This window comes from Hippoglossus stenolepis, chromosome 4 (assembly GCF_022539355.2).
Source record: "Hippoglossus stenolepis isolate QCI-W04-F060 chromosome 4, HSTE1.2, whole genome shotgun sequence".
Taxonomy (NCBI): Eukaryota; Metazoa; Chordata; class Actinopteri; order Pleuronectiformes; family Pleuronectidae; genus Hippoglossus; species Hippoglossus stenolepis.
Genome location: NC_061486.1, coordinates 568,065 through 595,891, shown reverse-complemented (window position 1 = coordinate 595,891; position 27,827 = coordinate 568,065). Strand labels below are relative to the sequence as shown.

The window sequence follows — 27,827 nt, the reverse complement described above, 5'->3', positions numbered from 1 at the left end:
AATAATAAATAATTAACAGAGCCATTTGACATGAAATAGTAGGAAATACTAAAGTACTAAAATAGTTTTAAATGACTTTAAAAAGCTTTTAAAGTCAAATTCTTTGACATCTTTTATTTTGAAAGTTTCCTTACACACATTTAGCTCATTACGTCATAAACTAAATTATGCATCAGTTTGCGTTGTCACAATAATGATGTTGATTGGCTGATTGGTAGGCAGTAGGCGGGACTTGTGCTTCGTCGTGTGTCCATTGGTTGTTTTGTGGTGATGGGCGGAACCTCGGCTGCCTATTAGTAGGTATGTGGGGGCAGTGGGCGGGGCTTGGTTTGAACCGGAGTCCCGCCGCAGGAACAAGTGTCAGGTTTCATCAGTTAGCATCAAGCTAAGCTAACGCTCCATCGTCATCAGCTGCGGAGAGTTTGTTCAAACTGACCCGAGCCCGCTTCACTCCGGCGGCCTTTTGTGAACCCGCTACCCGGTGTCTGAGCGCACTTTATCCCGGGTCAGTATCCGAGCCGTTTGAACTTCCTGGACAAGTGTCATGGCGGAGGGAGCGGAGAGCGGCTCAGTCACCGCCGTGAAGAGGAGACCAGCAGCGGGGAGGAAGAGCCGACAGAGCCGGCAGAAGAGCTGCTGCAGCCGGGTACGACCGGAGCTAACGCTGCTAACTGTTAGCATCACAGTCTGTTAGCTGCGCTGGTGATTCACAGTTTTAAAGTAGTTCTACTTTAAGTTTACTGAAGTTTTAAAGTAGTTCTACACTTAGTTTTACTTTAGTTTTAAAGTAGTTCTACTTTAAGTTTACTGAAGTTTTAAAGTATGAGAATAAACTGAGCATATCAACATGAGAGGAAACAACATAATGTTCTGAATCTTTATTCTAATCCTGAATTAAACTTGTAAAATTAGTAAAACGCTGTCAAGAAAGTTAGATTAATAGGTTTAGAGCTGAGGTCAGTCATTAAACTCCAGACCTGACCTGTGACCTCCAACACCAACGTCTCTCCACAACATCCGCACACTGTGGAAGGTCACAGGTCAAAGTCCCAGAGTCTTCTGAGACACGGAGGACGAGGACGTCTGGTCCCCCACGCAGACCAGATCCAGGCTTCATGGGTGCTGTCAAAACCCAGCGAGCACTCCAGTGTTCAGCTCTGAGTTCTGGTGTGAAACATCGAGGACTCATCGGAGATCCCATCACATCTACTCCACCATTGAAACTCCTCCCTGTTGCTATGGTTACACCAGTGAGAAAACTCAGGTGTCCTTGTTTTTAGGTTGTTAGCTCTTTGTTGAACTGTGTTTGGTGTTTGTGTTGTTTCAGGTGAGTCTGGAGAAAGTTCTAGGAATCAGCACGGCCAGCAGCAGCGGTCTGACCTCTGACCCCAACTCTGGGCTCATCGCCTATCCTGCAGGGTAAGCCCCGCCCCCTCTGATCCACCTGTATTGTAGGAGCAAACTGACCCTGATGTCTGATTCTCTGTCAGTGTCAGTACAAATCCTCCTGACATCCTGCTGTGGTTTTATTTTGTGTCTCAGGTGCGTGATCGTGCTGCTTCACCCAAAGAAGAACAAACAGAGTCACATCCTCAACACGTCCAGGTACATGTCTCCCCTGTAGCTCTTCATCTGTCTGCACAGACACAACGATGGATACTACCATGAAAGGATCAATGGCATCATGACGTTGTGTTTGTGTTGCAGGAAACCCTTCAGTGCTGTGGCCTTCTCTCATGATGGGAAACACCTGGTCACTGGTGAGGTGAGAAGTGAGACACACACCTGCTCTACTTACTTACTGCAGGAAAAGTTCCAGAAGATGTCCAGAGCAACAGACTCTTGTGTTCTCACATACAGAACCTCCGGAACGTTTCAGGAACATGTCTGAATTTCTAGTCAGGTCTGAAAACATCACAAGTCAGGTTTATCCTCAGGACAGTTTTCTTCTTAAAGGAGGTTACCATGTAAACTGCTCCCACAGACTCCTGTGTCCGAAATCACCCTCTCATCCACTATTCTCTACTTCACTATATAGTGTTAACTACAGTATATAGTGTTAATTATATAGTGAGCTTATCTTGAAAAGAAAAATTAACTTTTGGGCACTACTCGCCACATTTTCTCTTCCCCGGTAATGACGTCATTGTTGAAGGATTATTACGTTCTACAACATAAACGTCGACAGGTGGAAAATCACAAAGTAAATTAAATATTTATATTACACTCAGTATTTTTACATTCAAATATAAAAACATATTGAATAGTCATTTTTAATATAGAAATAAGCTTGTTTGCCGCAGGTTGTGCTGCTCTGCTTCTGTTTACATTCACACGACAGGTCGGGCTGTTCCTGCTGTCTCTCCACCGCGAGCACAATGCATGATGGTATATGTTGCTTGGTCAGTGACCAGTGCATTGTGGGAAACAATAAGTGAACTATACAGGGTATAAAAAAACTTACCTAAACACCTACAAAATGGCGAACCCACTACAAAGTGATTAGTGAGTGAATTTGGACACAGCCCTGCTCTTGGTCACGTTCATGGTCAGGTTGAACCTGTGAATCTTATGGTCTATTAGACTCTAAATCATTTACAATTATTTACAAAATGAACATCCGCTGTTTTGAAGAAGACTTAAAACTTGCGATTGAGACATAGACTCCTTAGAAAAATGTTTACTGACGTTATAAATCAAGTGCATTTGCTTCACTTCCTGGACCCAGAGTTTACATCTTTTGAGTGTTAAATATTCACTATATAGTGACATCCTGTGGTGAAGCTGGATACTCACCTCTCTCTCTCGCCCTCTCAGAGCGGTCACATGCCCTGTGTCAGGGTGTGGGAGGTGGGTGGAGGTCAGGTGGCCGAGGTTCAGTGTCATAAATATGGAGTTTCCTGCGTAGCGTTCTCCACCAACAGCTGTTACATCGTCTCGGTGGGATATCAACACGACATGACTGTTAGTGTGTGGGACTGGAGGGTGAGCGCGCACACACTTACACAATGCACACACATGCATCACCCACACACATTCCTAATAAACATTATTAATTATATTTCATTTCAGGTTTTACAAATCACTGTATTGATCCAGTTTACAGGTATTGATTTCAGGTAATCGACTTATTGAAACGGTGTGAATGTTAACGTGACGTCTCGTTATCAGAAAGGTTCCATCATCGCCTCTAACAAAGTGTCCAGCAGAGTCTACGCCGTCTCCTTCTCTCAGGACAACAGCTACTTCGTCACTGCAGGAAACAGACACGTCAAGTTCTGGTACCTGGATGCCTCCAAAGAACGACGGGTACAATCAGCCAATCACAGATCAGCCTTAGCTCTTTTAAAGTCTGCTCAGCCAATCGCAGTTCACTTTGGAGTAACAGCTCTACTCTTCTCTTTTCTTCCCTTTTTTCCTCTGTACCTAGGTGAACAGCACGGTGCCTCTGATTGGTCGTTCAGGGTTGCTAGGTGACCATAAGAACTGTATGTTCAGCGGGGTGGCGTGTGGGCGTGGCCTCATGGCGTCCAGCACCTACTGCATTACCAGCTCCGGGCTGTTGTGTTTGTTCAACAGCAGCCGACAGCTGGAGGCCTGGGTCAACCTCAAGGTCGCTGATGAGGGAAACAAACTAATTGAATGAAATGTTTTACAAACAGCTGTACAATCAATAAACTCAAATTGTTGTTGTTGACAGACGGAGTCTGCGAGTTGTCTGTCCGTCAGTGAGGACCATGTCTTCTGTGGCTGCGCTGACGGTCTGATCAGAGTGTTCAATCTGTTACACCTTCAGTACGTCACCACGCTGCAGCGTCCCCACAGACTGGGAGTCGACATTAGTCAGAGCCAACAGCACAGGTAGAAATACTGAAGTCACACGGAGTATAATACTGAATCAATTCTGGATAAAACCTCTAATCATCACCTGCTCTGTTCTCAGCAGCCTGTTTCCTGTCAGTCCAGATGCTCACTTCCCTGACACCTTGGCTTTAACCTTTGACCCTGCTGCCAAACACCTGACCTGCGTGTACGACGACCACAGTGTGTATGTGTGGGACGTCAAAGACGTGAGGAACGTGGGGAAGCTTTACTCCGCCTTGTACCACAGCAGCTGTGTGTGGAGCGTCGAGGTGAGTGATGCCACACAAAAACTACCAGGATGTAAAAAGTACCAAAAATGTTACAGTGGAAACCCCCGGCCCTAAATGATCTGTAACGGTTGATTACTATAAAGGAATTGCGTAGCTTCTGTATGATGGTCCCAGAACTGGAGGGAAAGGTATAATTGCACAGTGCGTACACACACACACACACACACACACACACACACACACACACACACACACGCTGCTCTCTCTCTCTGACACAGACTGACGTCGATTGATTGAAATGACGCCACAGTATCAACACCGATCATCACATAACGATCAATACTTTCCTTCAATGAGTCGAATCTTTCTTCAGAGCTGCACATTCATTAGTGCTTCCCGCTCGCTGTGTTGGCACACACACACACACACACTGTGATCGGACACATGTGTAAACTCAGTGTGGGTAAAAACAACAGAATTTGTAAACTTAGTCAATGTATGTAGAGCTGGTGTCGCTCGGTTTGGCTCGATGCTGTTGGTGCAGAGCTCAGTGTGAAGGATGGAGACGCAGAGAGGAAGTAAATTACTGACAGAGCTGCTAAAAACTGTACTCAGGTGTATCCTCAGCTGTCAGACGTGTCCCAGGCGTGTCTGCCTCCCTCCTCCTTCCTCACCTGCTCATCTGACAACACCATCAGAGTGTGGCACGCCGACCCACCCACTGCCGCCACCGCACACAGGAACCTGTACAGCAACGTAAGACGCACACACACACACACACACACACACACACACACACACAGGAACCTGTACTGCAACATAAGACACACACACATGAGTGTGTTGTGTGTGCTGTACAGGACCTGTCAAGGATTGTGTACGTGGGAGAGAATACGCAGCACCTGCAGGCAGAGGGGAAGAAGGCAGAGGCAGCAGGGGCTGATGGGAAGTCTGGGATCAGAGTGCTGGGAATCAGTCCGGACGGACGACACCTGGCTGCTGGAGACCGCTGTGGAAATCTTCGGTGAGACAGACACACACACACACACACACACACACACACACACACACACACACACACACACACAGAGTGGTGACAGGTGTGTGATGAGGTCACTGTCTGTCTCTTCAGTATCTTCGCTCTAGAGTTTCTGGATGAGCTGGTGAAGATCGAGGCTCATGACTCTGAGGTTTTGTGTCTGGAGTTCTCGCCGACTTCCACAGGTAAGACCTCAGCTCACAGGTCATCATCGGGATAAGGATAATGTCATAGCGCCACCTTCTGTGTCGTCGTTTCAGGTGTGAAGCTGTTGGCGTCAGCCAGCCGGGACCGACTGATCCACATCTTCAACCTGGAGAAGAACTACAATCTGGAACAGACTCTGAACGACCATTCAGCCTCCATCACTGCCGTCAAGTTCACAGGTGACTGAGTTCTCAGAGCAAGAGTTTGGAGAGTTTGCAGATGATGAAGTTAGAAGTCAGAGGAGGCAGAAAGTAAAATGATGTTTATAAATCAGTGCGTTGACGGTTTAAATGTGTCACCTGTTCTCCAGGTCAGAGTCCAGAGGTTCAGATAGTGAGCTGTGGAGCCGACAAAAGCATCTACTTCCAGACGGCTGAACAGGTCGGTTTTATTTAGAAACACTTCCTGTTTCCCATTGTTCCCTGTGAATGAACAGTGGCCTTGTCTGATCTGTCATCCAGACCGTGGAGGGTTTGTCATTTTCCAGGAGTCATCACGTGGTGGAAAAGACGACGCTGTACGACATGGACCTGGACTCCTCGAAAAAGCACGTTGTCATCGCCTGTCAGGACCGAAACATCAGGTAAAAAAATACCTAACGGGATGTCTGATGGAAAATAAAAAGTAGTTTCTGCTCCAGATGATCTGATGTTTCTGTTTTTTAAGAGTTTACGACGTGGAAACTGGGAAGTTGAAGAAGTGTTTGAAAGGTTCGTCCAGCGATGAAGGAGCTCTGCTAAAGGTAAGGACGTGTTCTGGTTACTACATCTCAGCGTAAAGCGTTTCAGTCAAAACCGTGAGACAAGAAATAAGTTTTCCTGCAGGTTCAGATGGACCCGTCCGGGAGTTTCTTCGCCACCAGCTGCTCAGATAAAAATATCACCATCTTTGACTACGAGTCAGGAGAGTGTGTTGCCACCCTGTTCGGACATGCAGGTGAGTAAATCCAGCTCCCCTGTAGACATGTGTGAAACATGTATGTTCAGGTGTTCAACGTGTCTTTGTGTCCTCAGAGATCGTCACTTGTATGAGGTTCAGTCAGGACTGTCGACACCTCATCACTGTGTCAGGAGACAGGTAAACTGCTGATGTCACAGGAAACTGTAAACTCCGTCATTCTGTTTTTAACTGTGTGTGTGTGTGCGGGCCTAGTTGTGTGTTTGTGTGGCGACTGGACGCTCAGATGACCTCCACCATGAGGAAGAGGCGGGGCCTCAGACTGAAAGTTGCACCTGACGCATGCCACCAAAAACCTCTGAACATCAGGTGGGTGAGATGTTGAACAAAGACGGCATTCTGAGTCGACCATGGAGAACGGAGGAGCGGACATGTTTGTGGTTGACATTGTTTCTGTGGTCAAACCTGTTTCAGGAGGGAGACGTTCATCACTGTTCCCTCGTCTCAGCTGCATCAGGCGGAGGAAGAGGAGGAGGAGTCTGACCTCAGGACTCCGGCCAGACTGGACTTTGCTCAGGGTGTGGAAGAGGACATTTTCTTCAGTTTCTCTGATCAATAAAGTTTTTTACTATTAAAGTTGTTCAAATGAATCTTAAAATATCTCCGATACAAACGCTGCCATCTTGTGGTTATGACGTCATTTGGAGTCTGTTTGAATCTTGTTTCTCTTTGTGTTTCAGATGTTCCGCAGCTTCAGACCAATGGAAAACTGCCCCTGTGGTTCAGGAAGGTGGTCAGTTCACGTCTGTACGACGATTAGAGTCCTGATCAATAGCAGATAATCAGTCCTGTGTTTACTCTGTGGGCCGATGATGAAGTTCAGGTGTTTGTGTCTTCAGCAGGGTCAGGGCGGAGCCTCCACTGCCGACCAACCGGATGCTGGGCCTCGTCAGTGTCGCAGTCGGTGGACAGAGCAGCTGAACCCTCTGACTATCTGCTCCAACTGCTCCCCGAGCCCCACCAAGAGTCCAGAGGAGGAGGGAGGAGGAGGACGAAGACTTTCACCCCCAGAGTCTGGAGAGTCTGCTGGGAGAGAACCAAGAGGAAGAAGATGGAGAGGAGGAGGAGGAGGACGAAGACTTTCACCCTCAGAGTCTGGAGAGTTTGCTGAAAGATGGAGAGGAAGAGGAGAAGGAGGTGAGCTTTCAGTTCCAGGCCGGACAGTTAAACATTTTCTATTTCAGGTTTGGAGCGTCATCTCACAAGTGAGACTCATCACTTAAATGTAGATTTTATTTTTTCAAGTGAACAGAGGAAACAATGTGGAACTGTCCAAATACTTATGGCCTGGACTGTGCTTCCATGTTTGTATTCTTCAAGTTTCTCCCTGATTACAGAGATGGAGAAACTTTAACTCTGGACTTTTTTAGTGGAATAAACAGTTACATTCAATTTTATACAAAATTCTTCAGAAGATAAAATGTTTCCACCATCGTCTAATAAAAGTGTTGCATACCAAATATTTTTTTCCATCAAATCGTTAAACTATAAACTTGACGTGTACCTGACGGTGTGTGATGGTGCTCAGGTGCTGCAGCCTGCAGGTGAGAACAGGAACAGCTATGTCCTCCACCCCAGCAGCAGCGCCACCGACAGGTGAGAGACAGCACAGCACCAGAGTCAGACCTGTTTCTGCTATGCTTTTAATTTGCTTGTTTTTTGTGTTTGTCGTTTTCAGGAAGTTTGACGTTGAAGCCGTCCCTGACCCACAGAAATCTCTGACCCAGCTGGAGGTCAGAGGTCAGGGGGCGGAGCCAGTGTGGAGCACTCAGCTGAGCCCAGACTCCGCCTGCTCTGAGGGCTCTGCAGGAAGTGTGGAGCAGCCTCTTGATGCTGGTCCGACCTCCGATCAGATACTGCTGCAGACTTCATGTCATGAGTTATTTTATTGTCATGGTTGAAGGTGTCGTGATGTAACGAGCTCTGTCGTCTCTCACAGACACAGACTCTCTGAGTCAGGGCAGCTCTGCTGGCAGTTTGGGTCCAGAGGACGATGATGACAGAAACTTGCTAAAGAACCACTTTGATACGCTGGCGTCGAGTCTGAGCGAAGGTACGAGCGACATCCGACCTGAGACTTAAAGGGCCCATGTTTTACACCTTTCTGTGATTTAATTTGAGGTATTGGTCCCTAAGATGATATATCAGTGGTTTAAAGTCTTAAAAACTGCTGCAATGTGTATTTCCATGTCCTCTCTTCTGCCTCTCTCTGCAGCTGCCTCATTAATTAATTAGAGCCCCTGTGGTAGCTAACAAGATGCTAACTCAGCAACAAGTCAGCCTGGTGTCTCGTTCGGTGTGGTGGGGAGCGGGGGTGGTGGGTTCGGAGGCTGGGCTGGTACCGGCTGGGTGGGGCTGAGAGAAGAGTGCTCCCCCATATGACTCATACGGGGAGGAAGTACGAAACGAGACGTTTCAATAACACAGTTCTTAGAAGGGACTGAGTGGAAAAGTGACTGTTTTCATACTTCGAGGCCCCCTACTGGCCCTTCGAGTCATTACAGAGTAAAAGCCCTTTAACTCTGTACCGTATGTATTCAGACTCAATATTAGGATATTTGTTTGTGTTTTAAAACTAGAACACAGGAACAAGTTGAATCATCCACGTTTGAGACTGTTTATCATAAGTTATATTTTTATAAGAATAACATGTGAACTTTGACCTTTCAGAGAAGTTCGACACTGACCTCAGGACTCTGCAGCCTCCTGAGGAAAAACACTTCCTGAACCCTCGACTCAGCATCTCCGCCCGCTTCCTGTCCCGCTTCCAGGACAGACTCAGGTTGGTCAGGTCACCTTTGACCCACAGGAGGCGGTTGCTGACTTTGTTTGGTGGCTGTTGTCATAGTGATGACTGCTTGTCTTTGCTGTTTCTTCAGGGTCTGGCCGAGTCGAGCTCCGCCTCCCGTCTCCATCCCGACCAGGATCTCAGAGGAGAGCGTCAGCAACACATCGGTACGAAGCAGACATCTCATTGGCTGTTCACTGCAGCAACACATCATCACGGCCGCCGTGTTTGTAAATAGACATCGTTTGTTTCAAAATAAGAAATTGAAAAGAAGAGCTGCGCTGTTTTAAATGTGAAGCCGTGTTATCACACAGAACGAGTCAGAACTTCACGTCTGCAAATACACGTCCAAGTCAGTTGCGCTGATCATTTTCTGGAACTTTTCCTGTCACAGTTTATGTAAATCATCAACATGATGTGTCTGAAGCTTGTGTGATAAATGTTTGTTTCCAGGAGAACGTGGAGTCGAGCAGCGACGTCGTGTCGACCGAGTCGACTCTCAGAGAGAGCTGCAGCGGTGAGTCAAAGTTCCCTCTGGTCTATCATGTGATCACTGCAGCTGTAATTAAAAGTGTGTGTGTGTGTGTGTGTGTGTGTGTGTGTGTGTGTGTGTGTGTGTGTGTGTGTGTGTGTGTGTGTGTGTGTGTGTGTGTGTGTGTGTGTGTGTGTGTGTGTGTGTGTGTGTGTGTGTGTGTGTGTGTGTGACCACAGTGAGATGCAGCCCAGCCATCCTCCGTAGAAGAGCTTCCTCCATTATATCCAATCAGCCTCTTCGCCGCCCAACACGTCGACGACGCCACACTGTGGTGGTCGTTCAGTGCAGAGAGCGCTGGGAGGTGGGTGTGTGTGTGTCTGTGTGTGAGAGACACTTGGGTGTTGTTTGTTTCTGTTGTAAAGGTCACATGGTGTTGTTGTGGTTCACACTGGTTCTGATCAAGTTCTTCTTCTCTTCAGATGGGTTCATCTGTTCAGAGTCAAACATTTCAGTACTCATTACAGATCCTGTTTCTGATCACATGATTGATGATGATGTCACAGACGCTCACATTTAATCAATTATCAACGTTTATCGATGACTGTTCTCATTAGTCTGAAGTGACCAGTAAAACCAACACGTCCCCGTCTGAACTCTGACCTGGTCACTGTGGTGGTCATGATGCGGGTCAGAGGTCACTCACCTCTTCACCTGAGTGTTTCCTTCCTGACCTGTTTTTGTTTTTTTTACCAATCAGACGTCACCTCCACCAACAGCATGATGTCTGCGGTTCAGCAGCGGGCGTCACGGCTTGGATACCTGGGAACCACAGCCAGCTCCAGGTCCAAAGTGAGCCAGGACCCCCCCACCTCCCAGGAGGAAGAGAAGGAAAACCTTTCATCCTCCTCAGACCCTCATGCTGGTCCTGATCCCCCCGAGGACCAGACCAGCAGGTAACAACCGGTCCCCCCCGGTCCTCCCGACTTGGACCAGGTCTAACACGTGTTTTTACACCTGGACAAGATGGTTTGAGACAAACATTTGACATTTTTACGATAAATAATTAAAATATTTTTTAATTAAAAACAGTTGTTAAAAGGTTTTTATAATAAATCTCAATGTTTTAAGAGTATATTTGTGATAAAAGATGAAAAACTTTGACAACGTTGTGATATTTGGATTTTTAATAAGATAAAAGAGAAAATGTTTCATGGTCAAATTTTCTGTTTTTCTTCTGCGTCCATCAGTGTCGCTCTGTCCTCCCAGAAGTCTCGGCTTCATCTACCTGCAACGAAGAGCCCTCAGGTGTTGACCACACCCACTGAGGTGCCGTCAGAGGGCGGAGCCAGCAGGTGGAGCACCAGCAGCATTGAAATAACGCCGACGAATCAAAACCAAATGCTAATCCCGAGCCCCGCCCCTTGCATCACATCCACTTGCTCGGCCTCTAGGGAGAAGGTCGGTCCAGGTAGGAAGAAAGGGCTTGTGGGTAAATTTGTTTGTTTTTTTTTTTGCTCCGGCGCAGGAGACACCAAGTGGATGAACTGATTCGATTTTGGTGCCAGGAGGTCAAAGGTCAACGTCACTGTGACCTTGAAACGCGTGTTGTTGGCCTCTTCAATGTGGTTTAAGAATTCTTGAGGGAAACTCCTCAAATTTTGATCAGTTGTCACTTGGACTAAGATTTTCAGATAAAGTCATTAAGTGTCAGTTTCAAAGGTCACAGTGACCTTTTATGAATCTGAAAAAAAGTGTATGTATATATATACATACATACATACACACACACACACACACACACACACACACACACAGAAACTGCTTTGGTTAGTGGAGTCATACAACCGCACTGCGCTAGTTGTATTTATGACTTTTTATTGGGATTTTATTTCTAATATCTGAAATTAAACCTTTTAAATATATGAACTGTTTTCTGTTTCTTAATGTTTATTTCTGATCCAGAATCAAACGAGACTCTTGGTGGCCCACCCACCTCGGCCTCCTGTCCACTTTCAGACAGACCCGGCCCCCCGCTCTCAGGTAACTTCCTGCGATGTTCTCACATCTGTTGGTGTATCGTTAACCTCTGGCGCCACCTTCAGGACGAACTATGGATACAGGGTGTTTGTTGTTTCAGGGGGTGAGCAGGCGGTGACGCTGCAGCAGTGTCAGCAAGTCGCCAACGAGCTGCGACATACGGCCAGACGAGCCGTACGCCTTCACCAGCAGGTTCCGTTTACTTCTGAAGATTTACTTCACAAATTTAGTTCCAAATATATTTGTTAACTTTTGAAGCCTTTTTCTTCCTGCAGCTCGGTGAGTCGCTTGGCTTTGTGGAGCAGCGGCTACAGATGTCATCTGTGCTGCAGGAGGCGTTTGAATCCGTTCACTCTGAGCTGCAGGTGGTCCTGCAGGGAGAGGGGCAGGGCAGCAGCACGCCCTCTGGTGGACTGGAGGGTGCAGCGTCGATGTCTCTGCTGGAGAAATACTCGGAGCTGCTGCTGCAGATGACGCAGAACAAACTGAACCGGATCTGAACACGATGACGCGTCAATCTTATTAATATCTATTTTATCGTCAGAACTGTAACATGTTTTGACTTTGTGGATTCATAACTTCAAACATTAAAAGTGTTGGTTTGTTTGTTTTTTTCTGAGTCACAACAGGAAGTATGAGAGCGATACGGAGGCTGAAGGAAGAAACTTCAGCCTGACGGAGACGCTGCTCATTCACATTTCATATATATGTAAAGTTTAGTTTTTACGATCAGTATTAAATCAAGCATCTTGTGTTTGTGTTGTTTTTAACTCACGTCACTGTTTGTAAATAAACAAGTTTTAAATGTTTCTTAAAGTTTCATTTCTCATAGAATTTAATATTTTATATATTATTCAGCTGAACTGAAACAAAGAAAATGATTCTAAACATTTTCACACCTGCACAGGGACTAGAGTTGAAAATTAGCCGAGATGCTGAACCTGCTCATTTACAGAAATGTTCGTTAACGTGCATTGACCCTGTCATTTTTAAGACGATACCAAAAAAATTGAGAATGCATCAACAGAAAACCTGTGAAATGATATCTAAATTTAATATTTTTAAGTGTTTTTCATTCTGCCTTTAAATTACATAAATTGTATAATAAAAAAAAAACAGTTCAAACCTTCAACAGTCTCATGAAACCACATTTAAATTCACCAGATTTTTATTTGGACCAATCACACAGTTGTTAAAATCAGTCTGTTTTCATCATGATTTATTCCCTAAGAAAGTTTTATCTGACAATGTTGATGAAAGAGAAAAAGATCCTGATCTGATCCGTTTACTGATTCTTCTTCAGGTTCCACAACATTTCATAGAAATCTGCTCTGCGGTTTTTATCTAATCCTGCTAAGAAGCAACTGCAGATTTAAACGACCTGAAATGTCAGAAACCATCTTCGACAAACATTTATTCAACGTCTACTTTGATTTTTCATTTTGGTCCATGTCCCATCTGCTAACATGGAGGAGGTTTATGATCTATGCTGCAGCCAGCCACCAGGGGGCGATTGATCGGTTTGGCCCCACTCATTTTATTTGTTGATCAATAAACACGTAGTGATGGATTCATAACATCAAACATCACAAGTGTTTGTTTGTTGTGACGTTCTCCTCCAGTCGGAAACCGGACGTATGAGCTCAGCGCTGATTGGCTCAGACACCCGGCAGCTGGCATCTGGAGCACGCGCCACCACCCTGAGCCCCGCCCCCTTTAGTGTGAGAAACTAAAACAAACAAACAGTAAACAGGAAGTGGAGACAGTGTCGCTGTGACCGGGACAGTGTGACTCCTCAGGCCGGGCTGAGAGCGTCTCTCTGCGGGGACATCATGGCCGCTGACGGCGTCGCCTCCTCCCGCAGAACGAGGACGGATTCAGCCGGAGAGTCGGAGCGGAGCTGCGGCTTCGTGGTGCCGGGAGGAGACGGAGGGTCCGGGGACACTTGGAGGAGACACATCGTCCGTCAGCTGAAGAACCGGGACCGGAACCAGAGCGACTCGTTCCAGGACCTGATCCACTTCTGTAAGAGAACCAGTGTGAAGCAGGTTTCAATCCGGATTCTGTTAAAGTGAAAGTGTTAACAAACCTTAATATAATAACAACAACAACAACAACAATAATAATAGTTACTCTTATTGTTGTTTTTATTATTCTCTGTAGTCTGGTTCAGTTTTCAGCTGATGAGGATGAGTTTGTTTCTTCTTGGTTTCATCAACTAAAACTTTATTAAAAGCGAAAACAGAATCTCACTCATTAAAGTGTATTCATTCGAACCATGTTCATATTATTTACTATTATCAGTACCACTGACTACTACCTAATTATTACTATTATTATAAGGAATCATTTCTTAATTTATAGTGTTATTGATGAAGTGTATTACTCCGTATATGCTTTATATTTCTATTTTCACTCTATACTCCTGTTATTGTTGTTACTGTAATCTGGAGCGAGTCTTTTTTTTAAATGTGATTCATATTTTAGTTTACTTCTAATCATGAGACTGAAAATGTTCTTGTGTTGTTACAATCAGTTAAAATGTGTCTGAACAAAACTTATGTTTCAGTTTTTAATCACATCCAGTAAAAACAGAGATTTTCTGTTTTCAGAAAACAGAAACGTCTTTGATCATCAACTGTCAATCAGACAGGTTCCTTTGATGCTGTGACCTGTTGTTTCCACTTCCTCTGACACTCGTCAGCTGGAAACCGACCGACTCTTTTCTCCGATACAATTCATGATCCGAGCGAAAGAAAAACGTTTCATCAACAAATCTCAAATATGAAAAAGTGATTCTCTGACGTCAGTGTGAACTAAGAAAGACTAAACAGAAATATTATAAAAATTATTTAGAAAGATTCTGACATTAAAAACCAACAGGTCAATTTATTTTCTCGGTTTTAAATTTTAAATTAAAAAAGATAAGAAACATGAATCTTAAACTAGTGAGATTTTATATTAAGTTTGGTTGAAGCTTTTCTCTGAAAAAACATTACAATTTATGTTTAATCTAGTTTGGTCTGTGGTTTAACTTTAGTGTAAATCACAAAAAGAAGAAAAATTAATATAAAATATTTTTATTTCTTAGTTATTTTTTTTCTTGATTCTTGATTTTTTAAATTTAATTGTGTGGTGTTGCTCAGCTCTGTATCAGGATCAGGATCAGGATTAGGATCAGGATTAGGATCAGGATTAGGATCAGGATTAGGATCAGGATTAGGATCAGGATTAGGATCAGGATTAGGATCAGGATCAGGATCAGGATTAGGATTAGGATCAGGATTAGGATCAGGATTAGGATTAGGATCACTATCCAGCTTTGACTCTGTTTCCTGTTTGTTCTCAGACTCTCGGCTGTTGGATAAATCCAGTTTGACCAATGGAATCCTGAGCAGGTAACGTGTGTGTGTGTGTGTGTGTGTGTGTGTGTGTGTGTGTGTGTGTGTGTGTGTGTGTGTGTGTGTGTGCGTGTGCGCTTGTCTTTCTATAGTTATGAAGCCAATTTTAGCCAATACCATCTTTGTGAGGACATTTTGTCACTTTTTCAATGGAAATTTTGAGGGTTAAGATAGTTAGATATTGTATTGCAACTATAGAGCGACAAGTGTGTGTTTCTGCGTGTGTTAATAGTGTGTGTTTGTTTTGTGTGTCCAGACGTCCCTGCACTGACAGCAGCTCTGTCTCGTCTCTACTGAACCAGAACGACCAACTAAAGAATACAACAGGAGAGGTCAGAGCGCTCAACAACACAACAACAACACAATACAACTCCAACACAATAACAAACCCACAGCTCATCAGAGGAGCTCAAAGGATCTTGTGGGTCTCTGAAGACCCTGGTCCTCCTCAGAGACTCGAACAATCCACACCAGCTCCACGGATCCTCTAAGAACATGATGTCATGGTTCAAAGGAAGGGATTGGTCAGTGGGCGGAGCTTTATACTGTTTGATCTCTTATCTCCAACTTAACCTGGAGCAGGTCAGCTGTTCAGTGTAAGTTACCGTGGTGACAAGTGAACGAGCTTCGTAGGACTGAAGACTCTGAAGTTACCTGATAACCACAAATCCTGCTTCGTAGTTCAAACCCTGGATCCGGACGTGTTTATTCAGACCTGACGTCTCAGAATGTTTTTGCTCTTTAAGATTTTTCCATCTCAGTTTTCATCAGACGTGATGTCACCTGGAAACAGGAAGTGGTCACATGACCTTGTTTCCACTCGTCCTGGACACTATTCATATTCTTCTTCTTCTTCTCTTGTTATTTTGCAGTTGGCCTTTCAGGTGCTGGAGCTGCAGCAGCAGATCAAAATCAAACTCCTTGTTCTGGACGAGCAGGATTCCAGGTGAGCGACACACCTGTGATGCTCACAGTTGATTGGCTCGTCTGCTCAGGTGACTGCAGGATTCTTCTCTTTAAAGTCACAGTTCAGACGAGCTGAACGACAAACAGATTCTAATAAAGTTTTCTACAAATTTAACCTCAACAACATTTAAACATTTTGTTTTTTTTATAAAATTTGTGAAAAATTGAAACGCAGCCACACGTTTAAAAAGAGGTCAAAGGTCACAGTGACCTGGAGGGATTAAAACTGTTCTGATTGGTGGAGAACAACCCGGGTGGTGACTCGTGTTAATTTGTGTGAACTGGCCCTTTATACTGCCAATGGTGTCCCTGCTCTGCCCCTCCCCCCTCCCCCCTGGTCCATCAGCCTGCTGGCGGAGCGGCGTCGACTCGCAGGTGCGTTTGATGTCCGTCAGGAGCTGCAGGGGCGGGCGGTGCAGGTTCAGGAGGAGAACGGGGCATTGAAGATGGAGTACGATGTCCTGCTGGAGCGACAGAGGGGGGCGGAGACAAGACTCCGGGAGGAAAAGGTCAGAGAGGGACACCTGCTGGAGGACATGATCCACCTGAAACGACAGGCCGCCGCCCGTATGAACAGCCGCAATGAACGCAGGTCCAGGTACCTGATCGCACCACAGCACACCTCTTCATCACACCTCTTCATCACCTCATCACACCTCTTCATCACACCTCTTCATCACACCTCTTCATCACACCTGTTCATCACACCTGTTCATCACACCTCTTCATCACACCTCTTCATCACCCTGCACACACCTCTTCATCACACCTGTTCATCACACCTCTTCATCACACCTCTTCATCACACCTCTTCATCACACCTGTTCATCACACCTGTATCACTCTTCATCACACCTCTTCATCACACCTGTTCATCACACCTGTTCATCACCTTCATCACACACCTCTTCATCACACCTGTTCATCACACCTCTTCATCACACCTGTTCATCACACCTGTTCATCACACCTCTTCATCACACCTGTTCATCACACCTGTTCATCACACCTGTTCATCCACCACACCTCTTCATCACCCTGTTCATCACACCTCTTCATCACCTCTTCATCATCACCTCTTCATCACCTCTTCATCACACCTCTTCATCACACCTGTTCATCACACCTCTTCATCACACCTCTTCATCACCTCTTCATCACACCTGTTCATCACACCTGTTCATCACACCTCTTCATCACACCTCTTCATCACACCTGTTCATCACACCTCTTCATCACACCTCTTCATCACACCTCTTCATCACACCTCTTCATCACACCTCTTCATCACACCTCTTCATCACACCTCTTCATCACACCTCTTCATCACACCTCTTCATCACACCTCTTCATCACACCCGTTCATCACACCTCTTCATCACAACTTTCAACACCTGTTCATCACACCTCTTCATCACACCTGTTCATCACACCTCTTCATCACACCTCTTCATCACACCTCTTCATCACACCTGTTCATCACACCTCTTCATCACACCTGTTCATCACACCTCTTCATCACACCTCTTCATCACACCTGTTCATCACACCTCTTCATCACACCTGTTCATCACACCTCTTCATCACACCTCTTCATCACACCTGTTCATCACACCTCTTCATCACACCTCTTCATCACACCTGTTCATCACACCTGTTCATCACACCTCTTCATCACACCTCTTCATCACACCTCTTCATCACACCTTTTCATCACACCTCTTCATCACACCTGCTCGGATGTAAATCGTTTCTCATTTTCAGAGCTCGTGAAGCGAACCTCCAGAAGGAGCTGCAGAGCGCTGCAAGGTCAAAGGTCGCTATCGACAGGTAAACTTCACCTGGTCTCGGTTAAACTCTGAACATTTCCGAATATTTATTATTATTATTCCGAATTTAAAGAAAATATTTATGAAATAATGTAAATTCACAGACACAAACAATAACTGTTTCAGCAACGATTGTGTCAGCCAATGACTGAGAGGTTTCGTGGCGTGTTAGTGGTTCAACTTGAAACAGAATGTTTTAAAGATGACTCCAGGCTTTTATTCTTGTAGTGTAGAGTAAGATTCTTGTTCGTTGGATGTCGTTAGCGTCTCACTTGTGTTTCAGCTCTTCCAGCGCTCCGACGTCCAGGTCAACGTCCCCGAAGAACGAACACCAGGACAAGTCTGCAGAGCGAAGACACACCAGACTCTTCAGGTTCGTTCACTCTGATGATTAAGTTGTTTGAACTTGTCTCATCATTGTCTCGATTAACGTTAAACTTCCTGTTTCCTGTTTTCTCAGGTCGGCGTCGGCCACGTCCCCGAGGATCCTCACCTCCATCAGACAACTGTTCGAGTGAGTCCTCTTGTCCCAACACTGTCTCACTGAAGCATCCCTGATCGCTGAGTGTGTGTGTGTGTGTGTGTGTGTGTGTGTGTGTGTGTGTGTGTGTGTGTGTGTGTGTGTGTGTGTGTGTGTGTGTGTGTGTGTGTGTGTGTGTGTGTGTGTGTGTGTGTGTGTGTGTGTGTGTGTGTGTGTGATGTCAGCAGGAAGAGGCGTGGTCACCGGTCTGCAGTCTGGAGGAGGATCAGATGAGTCCTGTAGGAATCTGTCTGTCAGCCAGAGTCCCTGCTAGAGCTCTGCAAGTACTGGTAATAAACACACACACACACACACACACACACACACACACACACACACACACACACACACACACACACACACACACACACACACACACACACACATATTTATGATATCTCTAGTTATCAATTAGTACAAGTTGTGTATTTTCTTATATTCATGAATCCCAGTTTGTCTCAAGTGTTTCTACATAAGAAGAACAGAGAGTGATGACAGCTGTACTGTGATGTTAGTAGTAGTAGTAGTAGTAGTAGTAGTAGTAGTAGTAGTAGTAGTATACGTGAGTAGAGTCAGTATCCAGCATCAGGCTCATCTAGAATCCTCTGGCTTCACCAATCAGAGCAGTTTCAGTCACATACAATCATGAGAACCTCCTGCTTCTGACCACTAGGTGTCACTGAGACTTAAAACACATGTTATTTCAGGTCACGTTTTCTATTTGAATTTTTATCTACATTCATTTTAAATATGACCTTTTGTGCTTTTAAGGTAAAGGTCAAAGGTCGGCTTCACTGTGTTCACATTACGTTATAATGTTCGGAAGAAATGTTTCCTGCAACCTGATTGGTTCATGTAATCCCTTGTTAGTGATGATTGACACCTCCACTTCTCTTTCTGGCAGGAGGCCCATGAGCAAGGCATTAACACAGTGAGGTTCAGCTCCAGTTCAGACCTGCTGGCCACAGGAGGAACTGACCGAGTCATCAAACTGTGGGACGTCAGAGCAGGTAACTCACCTGCTGATGTCATCTTCTTCATCGTCTTATTCGTTATTATGTTTTCATGTTCACTGATGATGTCACCAGGCTCATTGACCCACAGGGCGACTCTGGACGGCAGCACAGAGGGGATCACCTGCGTCGACTTTGACTCAGCGGTGAGTGACTCACCTGAGGACTGACTCACCTGAGCTCTGACTCACCTGAGGACTGACTCACCTGAGGACTGCTCACCTGAGGACTGACTCACCTGAGCTCTGACTCACCTGAGGACTGACTCACCTGAGCTCTGACTCACCTGAGAACTGACCACCTGAGGGACTCACCTGAGCTCTGACTCACCTGAGAACTGACTCACCTGAGGACTGACTCACCTGAGGACTGACTCACCTGAGCTCTGACTCACCTGAGGACTGACTCACCTGAGGACTGACTCACCTGAGAACTGACTCACCTGAGGACTGACTCACCTGAGCTCTGACTCACCTGAGCTCTGACTCACTTGAGCTCTGACTCACCTGAGAACTGACTCACCTGAGGACTGACTCACCTGAGGACTGACTCACCTGAGCTCTGACTCACCTGAGGACTGACTCACCTGAGGACTGACTCACCTGAGCTCTGACTCACCTGAGAACTGACTCACCTGAGGACTGACTCACCTGAGGACTGACTCACCTGAGCTCTGACTCACCTGAGGACTGACTCACCTGAGAACTGACTCACCTGAGCTCTGACTCACCTGAGGACTGACTCACCTGAGAACTGACTCACCTGAGCTCTGACTCACCTGAGGACTGACTCACCTGAGGACTGACTCACCTGAGCTCTGACTCACCTGAGGACTGACTCACCTGAGCTCTGACTCACCTGAGGACTGACTCACCTGAGCACTGACTCACCTGAGCTCTGACTCACCTGAGCACTGACTCACCTGAGGACTGACTCACCTGAGAACTGACTCACCTGAGGACTGACTCACCTGAGCACTGACTCACCTGAGGACTGACTCACCTGAGAACTGACTCACCTGAGGACTGACTCACCTGAGGACTGACTCACCTGAGAACTGACTCACCTGAGCTCTGACTCACCTGATGTGTTTGTCTGTCTCAGGGCTCTAGGATCCTCGCTGCATCATACGATAAGTCAGCCTTGTTGTGGCGGCTGGATGATTCTGTTCCCAAGGTAACCGTGAGCACATCATCATCCTGTTGTAACTGAAACATCTAGTCACTGTCTCTCTCTGTCTCACACCTGTCTGTCTCTCTCTGTGTCTCACCTGTGTGTCTCACACCTGTCTGTCTCTCTCTGTCTCTCTCTGTCTCACCTGTGTCCTCTGTGTCTCACCTGTGTGTCTCACACTGTCTCTCTCTGTCTCTCTCTGTCTCACCTGTCTGTCTCTCTCTGTCTCTCTGTCTCTCACCTGTCTGTCTCTCTCTGTCTCTCTCTGTCTACACCTGTCTGTCTCTCACTGCTCTCTGTCTCACCTGTCTCTCTCTGTCTCTCTCTGTCTCTCACCTGTCTGTCTCTCTCTGTCTCTCTCTGTCTCACACCTGTCTGTCTCTCTCTGTCTTCTGTCTCACACCTGTCTGTCTCCTTGTCACCTGTGTGTCTCCCTGTCTGTCTCTCTCTCTCTCTCTGTCTCACCTTTTCTCTCTGTGTCTCACCTGTGTGTCTCACACCTGTCTGTCTCTCTCTGCTCTCTGTCTCACACCTGTCTGTCTCTCTCTGTGTCTCACCTGTGTGTCTCACACCTGTCTGTCTCTCTCTGTGTCTCACCTGTGTGTCTCAGTTGACTCTGACAGGTCACAGCAGGAAGGTAACGGCAGCGAGGTTCAGTCCTTCACTTCATCAGGTGGTGACAGGAAGTGCCGACAGAACCATCAGACTGTGGGACCTGCACCGAGCCGCCTGTGAGTCTCACTGATCGATACCTGACCAATCACTGATCGATACCTGATGCCTGTTTACACGGGGGACATGTGTGTGCAGGTGTGCAGGTAGTGGACGTGGCGTCGTACTGCAGCGACCTGGTTTGTTCTGAGAACTTTATCATCAGTGGACACTACGACTGCAAGATCAGGGTCTGGGACACAAGGTAACATCTTTACCATATGATAGTAGACACAGTAGAGACACAGTAGAGACACAGTAAAGACACAGTAGAATCACAGTAGAGACACAGTAGAGACACAGTAGAATCACAGTAGAGACACAGTAAAGACACAGTAAAGACACAGTAAAGACACAGTAGAGACACAGTAAAGACACAGTAGAATCACAGTAAAGACACAGTAGAATCACAGTAGAGACACAGTAGAGACACAGTAGAAACACAGTAGAGACACAGTAGAATCACAGTAGAGACACAGTAGAGACACAGTAGAATCACAGTAAAGACACAGTAGAAACACAGTAAAGACACAGTAGAGACACAGTAGAAACACAGTAGAGACACAGTAGAATCACAGTAAAGACACAGTAGAGACACAGTAGAGACACAGTAGAATCACAGTAGAGACACAGTAGAATCACAGTAAAGACACAGTAGAATCACAGTAGAGACACAGTAGAATCACAGTAAAGACACAGTAGAATCACAGTAAAGACACAGTAGAGACACAGTAGAGACACAGTAGAATCACAGTAAAGACACAGTAGAATCACAGTAAAGACACAGTAGAGACACAGTAAAGACACAGTAGAGACACAGTAAAGACACAGTAGAGACACAGTAGAGACACAGTAGAATCACAGTAAAGACACAGTAGAATCACAGTAAAGACACAGTAGAGACACAGTAGAATCACAGTAAAGACACAGTAGAATCACAGTAAAGACACAGTAGAGACACAGTAGAATCACAGTAGAGACACAGTAGAATCACAGTAAAGACACAGTAGAATCACAGTAAAGACACAGTAAAGACACAGTAGAGACACAGTAGAATCACAGTAGAGACACAGTAGAGACACAGTAGAGACACAGTAGAATCACAGTAAAGACACAGTAGAATCACAGTAAAGACACAGTAGAGACACAGTAGAATCACAGTAAAGACACAGTAGAATCACAGTAGAGACACAGTAGAGACACAGTAGAATCACAGTAAAGACACAGTAGAATCACAGTAAAGACACAGTAGAGACACAGTAGAATCACAGTAGAGACACAGTAGAATCACAGTAAAGACACAGTAGAATCACAGTAAAGACACAGTAGAGACACAGTAGAGACACAGTAAAGACACAGTAGAGACACAGTAAAGACACAGTAGAGACACAGTAGAGACACAGTAGAATCACAGTAGAGACACAGTAGAGACACAGTAGAATCACAGTAGAGACACAGTAGAATCCCAGTAAAGACACAGTAGAATCACAGTAGAAACACAGTAAAGACACAGTAGAAACACAGTAAAGACACAGTAGAGACACAGTAGAATCACAGTAAAGACACAGTAGAATCACAGTAAAGACACAGTAGAATCACAGTAGAGACACAGTAGAGACACAGTAGAATCACAGTAAAGACACAGTAGAATCACAGTAAAGACACAGTAGAGACACAGTAGAATCACAGTAGAGACACAGTAGAATCCCAGTAAAGACACAGAGAATGACAGTAGAATCACAGTAAAGACACAGTAGAATCACAGTAAAGACACAGTAGAGACACAGTAGAATCACAGTAAAGACACAGTAGAAACACAGTAGAGACACAGTAGAATCACAGTAGAGACACAGTAGAATCACAGTAGAGACACAGTAGAATCACAGTAAAGACACAGTAGAGACACAGTAGAATCACAGTAAAGACACAGTAGAGACACAGTAGAATCACAGTAAAGACACAGTAGAGACACAGTAGAATCACAGTAAAGACACAGTAGAGACACAGTAGAATCACAGTAGAGACACAGTAGAATCACAGTAAAGACACAGTAGAGACACAGTAGAGACACAGTAGAATCACAGTAAAGACACAGTAGAGACACAGTAGAATCACAGTAAAGACACAGTAGAGACACAGTAGAGACACAGTAGAATCACAGTAGAGACACAGTAGAATCACAGTAGAGACACAGTAGAGACACAGTAGAATCACAGTAGAGACACAGTAGAGACACAGTAGAGACACAGTAGACACAGTAAAGACACAGTAGAGACACAGTAAAGACACAGTAGAATCACAGTAAAGACACAGTAGAGACACAGTAAAGACACAGTAAAGACACAGTAGAGACACAGTAGAGACACAGTAGAATCACAGTAAAGACACAGTAGAATCACAGTAGAATCACAGTAGAACCTGGTCTCCCTCATCGACTCCCATCTTCCTCTGTTACCTAGCAACCGTTCAGTCACAGAATCCTCCTCCCTGCACAGTCTGACACAGCCCATGATTGACAGCTCTGTCCACCAATCACACACCATCACCTACCCTCCCTGCTGCTGATTGGATAAGAACATCTTTCACTGGGCTGTGATTGGTAGTGACATCATAGTGACATCATCATCTATATGTTCTCTGATTGGTCAGTTCACATCCAACCAGGAAGTTTTATTGGCGAATTAGGAGGATTTTTCAGTTTTTATTTAGCTGAGGGGGTGGAGCCATCTTCCTCTGTCCAGAAGGTCAGTGGTTCAATCCCAGCATTCCTCAAGTGTCCTTGGGCAAGATACTGAAGCCCAAACTGTTGAGAAGAAAGTGCTGCACATTGATCTGCACGTGTGTGAATGTAAAACTTCAAGTAAAGTGTCATCAAGACTAGAAAAGATCTTTATTAGATACATTAACCAGTTATTAATGTGGTTAGAATGAAATCCGAGACGTTTAGCTTCCAACAGGAAACATCTTCACGTTGGTTTATTTACTGAGATCAGACGTGTGAGATGAATGTTGTCGTTCAGGGCGGTGAGCTGCGTTCAGGAACTTCCTGCTCAGGGTAAAGTCACCTCGTTGGACCTTAGCTCCGACCATCGTCAGCTGCTCAGCTGTTGCCGTGACGACTGCCTCCAGCTGGTGGACCTGAGGAGGTGGAGCAACGACCGCACGTGTTTCAGGTGAAGACGTGATGCAGCGTCACGGTTGTTTGAAGATGACGTGTAGCAGATGTTCTGAACGTGTTTCTGTCTCCGTCAGAGCTGAAGGGTTCAAATGTGGCAGCGACAGCACGAAGGCCGTCATCAGGTGAGTTCTGCTCCACGTTACGACAGGGACGATATGGTGCAGTTTCCATGACAACAGCCAGACAGTTTTATTATGTAAAACCAGATGATTTATTTGAAACGAATCGAACCTGAAAACAGCAACTGTTTGTGGAAACCCTCAGAAATGTTCTGTGCAGAACCGTGTGACAAAGACGTTCTCTCTCTTCAGTCCAGACGGATGTTTCCTGGCTGCTGGATCAGCTGACGGAACAGTTTACATCTGGAACGTCTCCAACGGCAACCTGGAGACCCGCCTCCCTGACAAACACAGGTATCGGACAGAAGATCCATTAAAGTCGATTTAAAACAAACTTTCAGATGAATCTCCTCTAAAACTCTGAGGCTCCAGGAAGTTCCCTGAGGGACTTCACGTGTGACTATAGATTGATCGTCCAAATTTATCGTTACATTTTAATTAAAGATTTTACTTTGAAAAGGTAGAATGATAAATCCTGATTAACAAAATAAACGTGCTCCTATAAAAAAGGTTAAAAAGAAAGATGAGAGGCTCCAGGACGTTTTCCTGGGGAACTTCACGTTGTTGTACTGTTTCTTTAATAACCTCCTCCTCTCGCTAGCTCGTCCATCAGCGCCGTGTCCTGGTCTCTGTCGGGAGAATATGTCGTCAGCGTGGACAAGAGCAGGCGGGCTGTCCTCTGGAGCGACATCTGAATCGGCCAATCTGGGAGGAGGTCACATCGTCACGGCAACACCACTCACGACACGTATCACCTGAACGAACAAACGCAGCTGTTACAGGAACATTTATGTGTTTTTTTAAATGAAGTTGATTTGACAAAAGGTTAATGAAGAAAATGAAAAAATTGAAAAGGGAAAAAAGAGAAGATTTGAATCACGATCGAAGGGAAAACTGTTTGTTTCTGTTGCTCCTGAACTTTGACTCACATTATTTATTTTGTCACCTGCTACATCTACTCGTCCACATTTGTTCTGCTCCTCCAGCTCCAGCCCTGTTTATTGACGAAATTATTACAATATGATGAGTTATTCAGCTGGAATCTGACAAATATGAAACATAAACATCGATACCTGCTAAATAATCCTCAGATCAGTGAATCTGTTTTTTATCAATGTGGAGTTGAAAGTCCTAGATTTCAAAATGTGAGTTTTCTCTCCGCTGCTGTTTGGTCGGAGCCTCGTGCAGCTCTGCAGCTGGATTTACTTTGAAAAGGCGTCGGCATTAATCCAGTGTTTGGCCTCTGGGCTTTGAAGAGGGAAGTTCAAAGAGGAGAAGAGAAACGTCCGGAGGCTGTGATGGTGTCTGAGCTCAGGGAGGGAGGAGCTAAACATATCTAGATCAGCTGACCCAAGTTTCCACACCTTGTCTGAACAAATCACAGCGCTGCATTTTCACCTGAGACCGAACATGTGAGGCTCCACCCACACACACAGGTTTCAGTTTCTCATCACTGTTGCCATGGTTACGCCTGCTGGAGTTTTCCAGCCTCTGAATCAGAGACTTGTGTAAACTGGTCTCGTTTTAGTTTGAAATCTCTGAGGTTGTGTTTCAGTCTGAACAGAAACTGAGACGCCCACGTTCTCTTCCTGATTGGTTCTCATCAGTCACATGACTCGACGACCAGCGGTGAACACAAAGCTAACACTTCCTGTCAGTAACACTTCCTGTTTCTAACACTTCCTGTCAGTAACAGTTCCACCTCGCCATCCCTGCTCTGACTCTTCACTGCTCCTCCTTCAGAGGAGTTTCTGTTACTAAGCAACCAACTGCAGAGGAGACAATCTACTTCCTGTTTACATCACATGACCAGTGTAGGTGACCGATCATGTGATTTTAGGTGTGTTCGTGTGGGCGGAGCCTTGGTATCAGGGGACTTATTACTGACCAATGTAAAATATGATTAATTGTTTTTTAAACTTGTTTCTGAACATTTTATTTTCTAAAGATGAAGTGAAACATCTTTATTTGATTATTTTGTTCTGTTTGTGTTTTATTTATTTATCGGTGACCTTCAGTGATGTAAAGAGGGACAGACTGAAGACGTCAGTTCAGAGACAAACTATAAAAACAAACGTGATGTTCTCACATTCTTCTAATAATGTTCTGACTCTGCAGCTGTAACGTGTCTTTACTCCTAATAAACTGGCTTCTAACGTCCGTCCTCTCGTCTCCGTGCTTGTTTTGGTCTCAGGTGGTTTTCATGACAAACTGTTGAAGTCTCATCGTCAGGTTCCAAATATAATGAAGATGAGGAGGAGAAGCTTCATCGCTGGAGGCTGTTTGACACTGAGGTCGGTAATGAGGAAACAGGAAGCAGCTGCTGCCTCCGAGCTGAGCGACCGCCGACCCAAAGGCTGAAGGGCTGATATACAGAGACCTGGACCTGGACCTGGACCAGATGACCAGTCCTGTAGATGTGTTTGTTTTACACTATGCTGGTTATTTGTGACTGGATCTTTTCAATTTTGTGATTTGTGTTAAATCTGATTGTAGAAACATTTTATCTTAAATTACAAAACGTTCCCCAATGAGACTGAAGAGCATCAACATGTTAAATTGATGAAACCTGTCTTCTGTGTAATGACCATCAGGGGGCGACTCCACTGTTTGTTTATTTAGAAGTCAGTGAGAAAATGACTCTTCTTCTCACTTTATAACCTCAGTAAACATGGATGATGGACAGAGGGATGATGGAGGTCAGAGTCCAGCTGGTAGCCTGATACTAATGACACAGACCGAAATACTAAGTGTCCTCTGGGTGTTTTATGTTTTAACACATTAACTAATAATGAGAGAGAGAGAGAGAGAGAGAGAGAGAGAGAGAGAGAGAGAGAGAGAGAGAGAGAGAGAGAGAGAGAGAGAGAGAGAGAGAGAGAGAGAGAGAGAGAGAGAGAGAGAGAGAGAGAGAGAGAGGGAGAGAGAGAATAGGCAGGGAGAGAGAGAGAGAGAGAGAGAGAGAGAGAGAGAGAGAGAGAGAGAGAGAGAGAAGAGAGAGAGAGAGAGAGAGAGAGAGAGAGAGACAGAGAGAGAGACAGAGAGAGAGAGAGAGAGAGAGAGAGAGACAGAGAGAGAGAGAGAGAGAGAGAGAGAGAGAGAGAGAGAGAGAGAGAGAGAGAGACAGAGGCAGAGAGAGAGAGAGAGAGAGAGAGAGAGAGGAGAGGAAGAGGAGACAGAGGAGAGAGAGAGAGGAGAGAGAGAGAGAGACAGAGAGAGAGACAGAGGCAGAGAGAGAGAGAGAGAGAGACAGAGAGAGAGAGAGAGAGAGAGAGAGACAGAGAGAGAGAGAGAGAGAGCAGAGAGAGACAGAGAGAGAGAGA

At 45.4% G+C, this 27,827-nt stretch overlaps 3 protein-coding genes across 3 annotated transcripts in view; all 3 read left to right on the top strand.

Annotated features, from left to right (window-relative positions):
* Positions 1–27,827, top strand: part of LOC118106630 (collagen alpha-1(I) chain) — a 688,934-nt gene that overhangs the window by 100,820 nt on the left and 560,287 nt on the right.
* wdr62 (WD repeat domain 62) lies at positions 297–12,406 on the top strand. Its single transcript, XM_047339535.1, is given in 34 exon segments — positions 297–646; positions 1,328–1,419; positions 1,543–1,605; positions 1,708–1,765; positions 2,818–2,985; positions 3,172–3,309; positions 3,431–3,613; positions 3,701–3,861; positions 3,944–4,133; positions 4,710–4,850; positions 4,955–5,118; positions 5,227–5,318; positions 5,394–5,519; positions 5,651–5,721; positions 5,802–5,923; positions 6,007–6,082; positions 6,165–6,276; positions 6,354–6,417; positions 6,493–6,606; positions 6,712–6,815; positions 6,978–7,030; positions 7,137–7,261; positions 7,263–7,434; positions 7,826–7,893; positions 7,976–8,133; positions 8,237–8,350; positions 8,968–9,079; positions 9,177–9,252; positions 9,539–9,602; positions 10,318–10,513; positions 10,808–11,028; positions 11,523–11,600; positions 11,698–11,789; positions 11,873–12,406. Coding segments are annotated over 34 exon segments (4,095 nt in total). The 5' UTR covers positions 297–544; the 3' UTR covers positions 12,098–12,406.
* Positions 13,323–26,050, top strand: LOC118105993 (protein Atg16l2). Its single transcript, XM_035154095.2, is given in 19 exon segments — positions 13,323–13,622; positions 14,947–14,995; positions 15,255–15,330; positions 15,871–15,944; positions 16,311–16,562; positions 17,729–17,794; positions 18,077–18,166; positions 18,254–18,307; positions 18,499–18,515; positions 18,518–18,603; positions 19,218–19,323; positions 19,402–19,472; positions 20,431–20,502; positions 21,110–21,230; positions 21,310–21,415; positions 24,231–24,383; positions 24,463–24,510; positions 24,700–24,801; positions 25,109–26,050. Coding segments are annotated over 19 exon segments (1,830 nt in total). The 5' UTR covers positions 13,323–13,429; the 3' UTR covers positions 25,203–26,050.